The sequence below is a fragment of the Molothrus aeneus genome, chromosome 13 (genome assembly GCF_037042795.1).
Source record: "Molothrus aeneus isolate 106 chromosome 13, BPBGC_Maene_1.0, whole genome shotgun sequence".
Classification (NCBI taxonomy): Eukaryota; Metazoa; Chordata; class Aves; order Passeriformes; family Icteridae; genus Molothrus; species Molothrus aeneus.
In genome coordinates this window covers 3,274,218-3,285,063 of record NC_089658.1, presented here as the reverse complement: position 1 = coordinate 3,285,063, position 10,846 = coordinate 3,274,218, and the positions used below count along the sequence as shown (strand labels likewise).

General features: G+C 63.5%; 1 protein-coding gene across 1 annotated transcript; it reads left to right on the top strand.

Moving 5' to 3' along the window:
- Positions 1-469: 469 nt before the first annotated feature.
- On the top strand, positions 470-10,046 carry CYP11A1 (cytochrome P450 family 11 subfamily A member 1). Its single transcript, XM_066558738.1, has 9 exons — positions 470-750; positions 2,372-2,527; positions 3,548-3,741; positions 5,433-5,636; positions 6,602-6,762; positions 7,374-7,540; positions 7,670-7,748; positions 8,603-8,794; positions 9,924-10,046. Exons 1-9 carry the CDS (start codon positions 470-472, stop codon positions 10,044-10,046), a joined length of 1,557 nt encoding a protein of 518 aa, XP_066414835.1.
- The last annotated feature ends 800 nt before the right edge of the window (positions 10,047-10,846 follow it).

Genomic DNA, 10,846 nt, shown 5'->3' with positions numbered 1-10,846 from the left:
TTGGGATTTGGGGTTTGGGATCTGGGGTTTTGGGTTTGGGATTTGGAGTTTGGGATCTGGGATTTGGGGTTTGGGGTTTGGAATTTGGGGTTTGGGATTTGGGGTTTGGGACGGAGCCCTGGAATGCTGGGCCCACCCCGTCGCGGGGCACGTGAGGCGCCCACAGCAGTGGCACCGCGGGTGTCCCCAAGGCCGCCCCCGCCGGGTGACCCTGGCAGGCGGCCCCCAAGGCTGTCCCCGCCCGGGGTGCCCTGCCCCGTGCCTCGTTATCATTTTTGGGGCACATCCCGCCCTTCTCCCAAGGCCACCCCCGCGGTGTCACCTGTCCCGGGGCCGGTTTGGGGCGGGCTGCGCCACCCCCGGCGGTGTCGCTGTCGCGGGGGGCTGTCCCGGCGGGAGGCGGGCGGGAGCAGCTCCGGGAGCTCGGGATAAGAGCGAGGCCACCGCGTCCCTCCGGGCCACCCTCCCCATGCTCGCCCAAGCTGTCACCAAGGCCGGAGCCCTGCGGGGATGTCCCCGAGCCGCAGCCGCGCCGTGTCGCCGGCTCGGCGGGGCTGCGGGCGCTGTCGCCCCGGCTGTCCCCCCGGCTGTCGCCCCGGCTGTCCCCTCGGCTCCCCGGCCCTTTAACCAGGTGCCGGGCGAGTGGCGGGCGGGCTGGCTCAACCTGTACCGCTTCTGGCGGGAGGGCGGCCTCAGCAACCTGCACCTCAGCATGGCCGGCAAGTTCCGCCGCTTCGGGCCCATCTACAGGTCAGGTGGCCCTGTCCCCTCCCCGTGTCCCCTCCCTGTGTCCCCTCCCTGGTCCTCTCCCTGTGTAGTCTCCTCGTGTCCCCTCCCTGCATTCCCTCCCTGCATCCCTTCCCTCTGTCCGCTTCCCGTGTTCCCTCCCCTGTCCCCAGCCCGTGTCCCCTCCCTGTGTCCCCTCCCCGATCCTCTGCCCGTGTACTCTCCTCGTGTCCCCTCCCGTATCCCTTGCTAGGTCCCCTGCCTCTGTCCCCATCCTGTGTCCCCATCCTCTGTCCCCTCTTGTGTCTCCTGCCCCGTCCCCTGCCCCTGTCCCCTGCCCTCTCCCCTCCCCCTGTACTCTCCTCTTGTCCCCTCCCTGTGTCCCCTCCCCATGTCCCTTCCCTGTGTACCCTACCCCTGTCACCCCTCCAGTGTCCCCAGCTCGTGTCCCCTCCCCGGGTCCCTTCCCCGTGTATTCTCCCTGTCTACCCTGCCCCTGTCACCTCCCTGCGTCCCCTGCCCAGTCCTCTGCCCCTGTCCCCTCCCGTGTCCCCTCCCTGTGTCCCCTCCCTGATCCTCACCCTCTGTCCTCACCCTGTGTTCTCTCCCTGTGTCCCCTGCTCGTGTCCCCTCCCGTATCCCTTGCTAGGTCCCCTGCCCCTGTCCCCTCCCATGTCCCTTGCCCATGTCCCCTGCCCGTGTCCCCTGCTCGTTTTCCCACCCCCTGTCCCCCTGCCCACTGCCCATGTCCCCTCCCCATGTCACCTCCCCGGTCCTCTGGTTGTGTCCCATCCCTGTGTCCCCTCCCTGTGTCCCCTCCCTGTGTCCCCTGCCTAGTCCTCTCCCCGTGTCCCCTGCTCGTGTCCCCTGTCCCTGTCTCCTGCCCATGTCTTTGGCCCCTGTCCCCTCCCTGTGTCCCCTGCCTGGTCCTCTCCCGGTGTCCCCTCCCTGTTTCCTTTGCCCGGTCTCCTGCTCGTGTCCCATCTCTGTGTCCCCTGCTGATGTCCATTGCCCGTGTCCCCTCCCCTTGTCCCCTCCCTGTCCCCTGCCCTGTCCCCAGCCCGGCCACGTTCCCCATCCGGGGCTGAGCTGCTGGAGGATCCTGGCCCGGCTTGGGGACATCGTGAGGGACAAGAGGGGAGGGGACAGGGACTGAGGGACAGGAGGGGACAGGTCCTGTGCCCAGGGAGGGGACAGGGACTGTGGTGTGGGAGGGGACAGGTCCTGTGGGTGAGGGGGGACAGTCCCCGTGCCCAGGGAGGGGACAAGGTCCTGTGCCCTGGGAGGGGACAGGGACTGAGGGTGAGGGGGACAGTCCCCATGCCCAGGGAGGGGTCAGGGACTGTGGGACAGGGCCCTGTGGATGCGGGATTTGGGGATAACAGGGACAGGACAGGACATTGCCATAGGGGACAGACAGGACACTGCCATGGAGACAGGACAGGACAGGACAGGACAGGACAGGATAGGACATTCCTATGGGGACAGGACATTGCTATGGGGGACAGGACATTGCCATACGACAGGACATTCCCATCAGGACAGGACACTGCCATTGGGACAGGACACTGCCATGGGGACAGGACAGGACATTCCCATCGGGACAGGGCCCCCCAGGGCAGGGGTGCTGACCTTGTGTCCCCAGGGAGAAGCTGGGCACCTACGAGAGCGTGAACATCGTCACTCCCGGGGACGCGGCCACGCTGTTCCAGGCCGAGGGGGCCCTGCCCGAGCGCTTCCGCGTCCCCCCCTGGGTGGCCTACAGGGACTTCCGCAACAAACCCTATGGCGTGCTGCTCAAGTGAGTGCCACCCCAAAAACCCCAAAAACCCCAAAAACCCCAAAAGCAGAGCGGGGACCCCAAACCCCACAGCGTGCTGCTCAAGTGAGTGCCACCCCAAAAACATAGCAGGGACCCCAAACCCTACGGCGTGCTGCTCAAGTGAGTGCCACCCCAAAAACTGAGTGGGAACCCCAAAAACGGGCTTCTCAAGGGAGTGGGGACCCCAAAAACAGAGCAGGGACCCCAAACCCTACGGCGTGCTGCTCAAGTGAGTGCCACCCCAAAAACAGAGCGGGGACCCCAAACCCTATGGTGTGCTGCTCAAGTGAGTGGGAACCCCAAAAACAGGGTCCTCAAGGGAGTGGGGACCCCAAATCCAAGCTCCTCAAGGGAGTGCCCACCCCAAATCCCCTCCACTGAGTGCCCACCCCAAGTCCCCAGGAGTGGGGACCCCAAATCCAGGCTCCTGACACTCCTCAAGTGATTGGGGGACCCCAAATCCCCTCCAGTGAGTGGGGACCCCAATTCAACTCAAGCCAGTGGGGATCCCAACTCCAGGCCCCTCAAATAAGTGTGGACCCCAAATCTGGGCTCCTGATGCTCCTCAAACAAGTGGGCACCCTAAATCCCGAGGAGTGGGGACCCCAAATCCAGGATGCTCCTCAAGTGAGTGGAGACCCCAAATCACATCCAGCGAGTGGGGACCCCAAACCCGGGCGCCTCCAGTGAGTGGGGGACCCCAAATCAACTCAAGCCAGTGGGGATCCCAACTCCAGGCCCCTCAAATAAGTGGGAACCCCAAATCTGGGCTCCTCAAGTGAGTGGGGACCCCAAATCTGGGCTCCTGATGCTTCTCAAGTGAGTGGAGACCCCAAATCACCTCCAGTGAGTGGGGACCCCAAACCCAGGGGGTGCCTAAAGTGATTGGGGGGCCCCAAATCCAGGCCCAGCCACGCCAGTCCCAGCGCAGGGCGCAGCCGGAGGGCCCTGGGGACATTGTCCATGCTCTGGGGGTGACAGCGGCGTGTCCCCGCGCAGAACGGGCGAGGCGTGGCGCTCGGAGCGGCTGCTGCTCAACAAGGAGGCGCTGGCCCCCGCGGCCGTGCCCGGCTTCGTGCCCCTGCTCAGCGCCGTGGGCGAGGATTTCGTGCGGCGCGCGCGGGCCCAGGCGCGGCTCAGCGGCTGCTGGAGCGGAGACTTCAGCCAGGAGCTCTTCCGCTTCGCCCTCGAGTGTGAGTGACAAAAAACCCACATAAGAAGCCTGAAAGAAGCTCCAAAAAACCCCAAAAAACTAAAAAAAAACCCCATCAAACCCAAAAGAATCCCAAAAGAACCCCCAAAAACCATTAAAAACCCCCCAAAAAAACCCAAACCTAAAAAAGCCCCAAAACAAAACAAAAAAAAACCCCAAAAATTCCAATGGTCCCTAAAAAAACCCCAAAACCCAAAAAAACCCACAAACCCAAACAAAAAAAACCCCAAAAAATCCCAACGCCCCCCCCAAAAAAACCCAAAACCCTCAAAAAACCCTAAAACCCCACCCAAAAAACATCAAAAAACCCTCCAAAAACTCCAACCTCCCCCAAAAACCCCAAAAAAGCAAAAAACCCCCAACAATCCCCCCCCCAAAAACCTCCAACCCCCCCAAAAAACCCCAAAACCCCCAAACTCCCCAAAACCAACACCCCCGGCCTGAGGGAGTGGCCAATGGAGAGTGAAGAAGGGTGTCCCCTCCCATGTGGGCTGTCCCCTCCCATGTGGGCTGTCCCCTCCCATGCGGGCTGTCCCCTCCCATGCGGGCTGTCCCCAGGGCCCCCCACACTGCTGACACAGCAGCCATGTGTCCTTCACTGGCCACCAGCTGGTGACAACCCCAGCCCCTCAGGGACAAACAGGAGGCCAGGCCAGGTCTCCATGGCCACAGCAAGGCTGGAGGTGGCCTTGGGGACAGGGACGTGTCCCTGACGGTCACTGGGAGGGCCTGGGCCAGGTCTCCATGGCCTTGGGGACAGGGACAGGTCCCTCAAAATCACTTGGAGCACTTGGGGCTGGTCCCTCTGGCCATGGGACACCATGAGGGACTGGCCATGGGGACAGGGACAGGGACAGGACATGTCCCTGACTGTCCCCATCCCCAGCAGTGTGCCACGTGCTGGAGAGGGAGTGCCTGGGACTGGTCCCTGTGGCCTTGGGGACATGTCCTTGACTGTCCCTGTCCCCAGTGCTGTGCCCCGTGCTGTATGGGGAGGTCGCTGTGACCATGGGGACAGGGACAATGACACATCCCTGTCCCTGTCCCCAGTGGTGTGCCACGTGCTGTATGGGGAGGTCCCTGTGGCCATGGGGATGGGGACAGGGATGGGGACATGTCCCTGACTGTCACTGTCCTGTCCCCAGCGGTGTGCCATGTGCTGTATGGGGAGCACCTGGGGCTGGTCCCTGTGGCCATGGGGATGTGTCCCTGACTGTCCCTGTCCCCATCCCCTGCCATGTGCCACGTGCTGTACAGGGAGGTCCATGTGGCCATGGGGATGGGGACAGGGACAATGACATGTCCCTGCCTGTCCCTGTCCCTGTTGCCTGCAGTGTGCCATGTGCTGTAAGGGGAGGTCCTTGTAGCCATGGGGACAAATCCCTCATGGTCCCTGTCCCTGTCCCCGTCCCCAGCCATGTGCCACGTGCTGTATGGGGACCGCCTGGGGCTGGTCCCTGTGACCATCAGGACAATGACAATGACAATGACACGTCCCATCCCCAGCGGTGTGCCACGTGCTGTACGGGGAGGTCCCTGTGGCCATGGGGACAATGACAATGACAATGACAATGACACATCCCTGTCCCCAGCAATGTGCCACGTGCTTTACGGGGAGCTCCCTGTGGCCATGGGGACAATGACAATGACAATGATGTGTCCCATCCCCAGCGGTGTGCCACGTGCTTTACGGGGAGCGCCTGGGGCTGCTGCAGGATTTCGTGCAGCCCGAGGCTCAGCGCTTCATCGAGGCCGTGTCGCGCATGTTCCACACCACGGCGCCCATGCTGTACCTGCCGCCCGCGCTGCTGCAGCGCCTGCGCAGCCACACCTGGCGCCAGCACGTGCAGGCCTGGGATGCCATCTTCTACCAGGGTCAGTGCCACCACCCCGCCACCACCCCTGCCACCTCTGGGGACACCTTGCCCCGTCACTTCACCCTGTCAGCTCGCCCTGCCACCTCTGGGGACACCTCTGGAGACACCTCACCCTGCCACCTTGCCCTGACACCTCACCCTGCCACCTCGCTTTGTCATCTCTCCCTGCCACCTCGAGGGACACCTTGCCCCATCACTTCACCCTCCCACCTCACCCTGCCACCTCTAGGGGCACCTCACCCTGTCACCTTGCCCTGCCACCTTGTTCTGCCACCTCTGGGGACACCACACCCTGTCACCATGCCCTGCCACCATGCCCTGTCACCTCTAGGGGCACCTCATCCTGCCACCTTGCCCTGCCACCACACCCTGTCACCTCACACTGCCACCTCGGGGGACACCTCTGGGGACACCTCACCCTGCCACCTCGTCCTGCCACCTCAATCTGTCACCTCTGGTGACACCTCATACTGTCACCTCAACCTGTCACCTGACCCTGCAACCTCTGGAAACACCTCGCCTTGTCACCTCCCCCTGTCACCTCTGGGGACACCTTGCCCTGCCACCTCTATGGTCACACTGTAACCATTTCTTCACCTCTCACCTTTTCCCACTCCATGCCACAGACGCCTCAAACCATCCGAAACCACCCCTGACGAATCCCACTGCAGCCCACCTTCCAGCCTTCCACTTCTCCAAAATTCCCGACCTTTCTCACAAACCCACCCTCCAAAACTCATTCCCAATCCAACTCCTCTCTCTTTACCATCCTCTTCCAGAACATTCCTAAATCAACGTTTCTTACCTCAAAATTTACGCATTAATATTAAAAATCTCCTACAAATCCATTTCCCACACGCTGACACCTCCGGGGGGTTTCACCGCAGCGCCACTCCCGGGGCGGTGACGCTGATGTCCCCTCCTGCCCCGCGGTGTCCCCGCGGTGTCCCCGTGTCCCCTCAGCGGACAAGTGCATCCAGAACGTGTACCGGGACCTGCGGCTGCGGCGCAAGAGCCGCCAGGAGCACGTGGGCATCCTGGGCAACCTCATCCTGCGCGACAAGCTGCCCCTGGACGACATCCGCGCCAGCGTCACCGAGATGATGGCAGGAGGGGTGGACACGGTGCGGCCTGGGGATGGGACAGGGACAAGGGCCTGGCTGGGGCGGGGAGAAGGTCCTGGACTGGACGGGGAGAAGGTTGTGGGTGGTGTTGAGTGGGTCAGGGAGAAGGTCCTGGATGGGACAGGGAGAAGGTCCTGGGTGGTGATGGAGGGGCCAGGGAGAAGGTCCTGGATTGGGCAGGGAGAAGGTCCTGGATGGGGCTGGGTGGGGCAGGGAGGGAGAAGGTCATGCCTGGTGCTGGTTGGGTCAAGGGGAAGGTCCTGGTTGGTGTTATGTGGAGCAGGAAGAAAGTCCTGGTTGGGGCAGGGAGAAGGTCCTGGATGGAGCAGGGAGAAGGTTCTGGGCAGTGTTGGGACAAGAAGGGAGAAGGTCCTGGTTGGTGCTGGTTGGGACAGGAAGAAGGTCCTGGGTGGTGATGGGTGGGGCAGCACCAAGCTGAGCAGGAGAAGGTCCTGGCAGCCCTGAGCAGGTCCTGGCAGGGATGGGCACATCCTGGCAGCTCTGAGCAGGTCCTGGCAGTTCTGGGCCAGCAGGAGCAGGTCCTGGCAGCCCTGAGCAGGTCCTGGCAGGTCTGAGCAGGCCGTGGCAGCTGTGTCCCCTGTGTCCCCCAGACGTCCATGACCCTGCAGTGGGCCATGCTGGAGCTGGCGCGGGCCCCGGGCGTGCAGGAGCAGCTGCGGGCTGAGGTCCTGGCAGCCAAACGCGAGGCGGGCGGCGACCGCGAGAAGATGCTGAAATCCACACGGCTGCTCAAGGCCGCCATCAAGGAGACACTCAGGTGAGGAGGAGGAGGAGCTCAGGTGAGGAGAAGGTGGGGCACAGGTGAGGAGGAGGAGGAGCTCAGGTGAGGAGGACACGCCCTTCCTCCCCCGAGTGTCCCCAAGGCCCCAATGTCACTGTCGCGCAGGCTGCACCCGGTGGCCGTGACCCTGCAGAGGTACACCACGCACGAGGTCATCCTGCAGGACTACCGCATCCCGCCCGGGGTGAGGGGACACCGGGACACCGGGACATGGGGGACAGAGGGAGAGGGGGACATGGGGATGTGGGGAGAGTGGGACACAGGGAAACAGGGACAAGAGGGACATGGGGACATGGGAACATGGGGACACGGGAACATAGGGACACGGGAACATGGGGACATGGGGACACAGGTATGGTGGTGACATGGGGACAGAGGGGACATGGGGAGATGAGGACACGGGGAGATGGGGACATGGGGACACAGGGATGTGGGGACACGAGGACATGAGGACATGATGATTCAAGGACATGAGGACACAGGGATATGGGAACATGAGCACATGAGGACATGAGGACATGGGGACATAAGGACATGAGGACATGAGGACATGAGGACACAGGGGCATGAGGACATGGGGATGCGGTGACACAGTGACACGGTGACACAATGCCCCTGCTCCCTGCAGGACATGGGGACATGAGGGGACACAGAGATGTAGGGAAGCAGGGACATGAGGACACGGGGACATGGGAACATGGGGACATGGGAACATGGGAATATGGGGACATGAAGACATGAGGACACGGGGAAACGAGGACATGAGGACATAAGGACATCATGATACAAGGACACAAGGACATGGGGATGTAGGAACATGGGGACATGAGGACACGAGGACACAGGGACATGAGGACATGAGAACAGGGGGACATGGGGACATGGGGACATGGGGACATGGGGAAGCAGCAGTGTGGAGACACAGGGACATGAGGATACAAGGACACCAGGATATGGTGACAGGGTGACAGGGTGACAGGGTGACATGGTGACACGGTGACACGGTGACACGGTGCCCCCGTCCCCGCTGCTCCGCAGACGCTGGTGCAGGTGGGGCTGTACGCCATGGGCCGTGACCCCGCCGTGTTCCCGCGGCCCGAGCGCTTCCTCCCGCAGCGCTGGCTGCAGGCCGGCCCCAAACCCTTCCTGGGGCTCGGCTTCGGCTTCGGGCCCCGGCAGTGCCTGGGCCGGCGCATCGCCGAGCTGGAGATGCAGCTCTTCCTCATGCACGTGAGTGGCCCCTGTCCCCAGCGCCGGGGACAGCGCTGCGGTGGGGGGGGTCTGTCACACAGGGTCCCTGACATCAGGGGACAGCGCCGGGGCTGTGGGGTCCATCCTGCAGAGTCCCCAACACCAGGGGACAATGAGGTGGCCGTAGGCTCCATCCCCGCGGGCAAGGGGACAGCGCAGTGGCCGCCGTGTCTATGCTGCAGGGTCCCCAGTGTGAGGGGACAGCGTGGTGGCCATGGGGTCTGTCCTGCAGAGTCCCTGACGCAAGGGGACAATGCAGTGGCCGTGGGCTCTGTCCCCGTGGGTGAAGGGACAGTGTGGTGGCTGTGGGGTCTGTCACACGGGGTCCCTGACATCAGGGGACAGCGCCGTGGCAGTGGGGTCCATCCTGCAGAGTCCCCAGCATGAGGGGACAGCACAGTGGCTGCAGGGTCTGTGCTGTGGGGTCCCCAACATGAGGGGACAGCGCCGTGCCCACAGGGTCTGTCACACAGGGTCCCCAGTGTGAGGGACAGTGCAGTGGCTGTGGGGTGTGTCACACAGGGTCCCTGATGTGACAGGACAATGCGGTGGCCACAGGGTCTGTCCTGTGGGGTCCTCACTGCCAGGGGACAGAGCAGTGGCCACAGGGTCTGTCCCCACAGGGGTCCCCAATGCCAGGTCTGTCCCTGTGGAGTCCCTGATGTGAGGGGACAGCGTGGTGGCCGTGGGGGCCATCCTGCGGGGTCCCCAATGCCAGGGGACAGCGCAGTGGCCACAGGGTCCATCATGTGGGGTCTCTGATGCAAGGGGACAGCACGGTGGCTGCGGGGTCTGTCCCATGGGGTCCCCAACATGAGAGGACAGTGCGGTGGCCATGGGGTCCATCGCACAGGGTCCCTGACATGAGGGGTCAGCGCGGTGGTCATGGAGTCTGTCCTGTGGAGCCCCCGACACAAGGGGACAGCGCGGTGGCTGTGGAGTCTGTCCTGGGGGGTCCCCAATGGGAGGGGACAGCGCGGTGGCCACAGGGTCCATCCAATGGAATCCTGGTTTGGCTCGGCTCAGAGTGGCCCCGAAGGTCACCCTGGGCCTTGCTCCAGTGTCCCCAAAGCCCCCCAGCCCCATGGCCGTGTCCCCTCCACCCCAGATCCTGGAGAACTTCAAGATCGAGACCATGCGGGCCGTGGAGATCGGCACCAAGTTCGACCTGATCCTGATCCCGGACCGGCCCATCCAGCTGACCCTGCGGCCCCTCGAGGGCCAGCCCTGAGGAGGGGACACCCCAGGGACACCTCCACGTCCCCCGCGGTGGCGTTTGGGGACAGTGGGGATGCTCCCGGGGCCGTGGCCTCGGCTCAAGGCTGCGCTTTGCGGGGCAGACAAAGCGGGGCCGCGCCGCGGGGAGGGGGATTTGGGGGGGGGTGGGGGATCCCTTCTGGCTGCCGGGGGTCCCACTGAGCTCCTCTGAGCCTCTGGAATGTCCTGGAGCCTCTGGAATGTTCTGGAATGTTCTGGAATGTTCTGCCTGGCCTCCGCTCCATGGGAAAGGCGCCCGCGGGGTCAGGGCAGGGGGGCAGCACCTGAGGGGGCTCGGAAAGGTCCCGAAGGGTCTGGGGGCACAGGGGGGCACCCATGGGGGGAACCAGCCCCCTCTGGGGTGGGCAGGGGACACCGGGGACACTGGGGACACTGGGAACACTAGGGGACACTGAGGGACACTGGGGACACCGGGGTCAGTGGGGTCAGTGGGGTCAGTGGGGACACTGGGGACATTGGGGACATTGGGGACACTGGGGACATCGGGGTCAGTAGGGACATTGGGGACCCTGAGGGAAACTAGGGACACTGAGGGACACTGCGGACATTGGGGACATTGGGGTCACTGGGGACATTGGGGACACTGGGGACCCTGAGGGAAACTAGGGACACTAAGGGACTCTGGGGACATTGGGTTCAGTGAGGACATTGGGACACTGGGGACATTGGGGTCATTGGGGACACTGGGGACATTGGGGACACTGGGGACACTGAGGGTCATTGGGGACACTGGGGACATTGGGGTCATTGGGG

Coding starts and splice junctions, on each gene's coding strand:
- CYP11A1 (XM_066558738.1), top strand. CDS start 470: ATGCTCGCCCAAGCTGTCACCAAGGCCGGAGCCCTGCGGGGATGTCCC. Junction 6,763..7,373: donor TGGCAGGAGGGGTGGACACG/GTGCGGCCTGGG, acceptor TGTGTCCCCCAG/ACGTCCATGACCCTGCAGTG. Junction 7,541..7,669: donor GCCATCAAGGAGACACTCAG/GTGAGGAGGAGG, acceptor ACTGTCGCGCAG/GCTGCACCCGGTGGCCGTGA.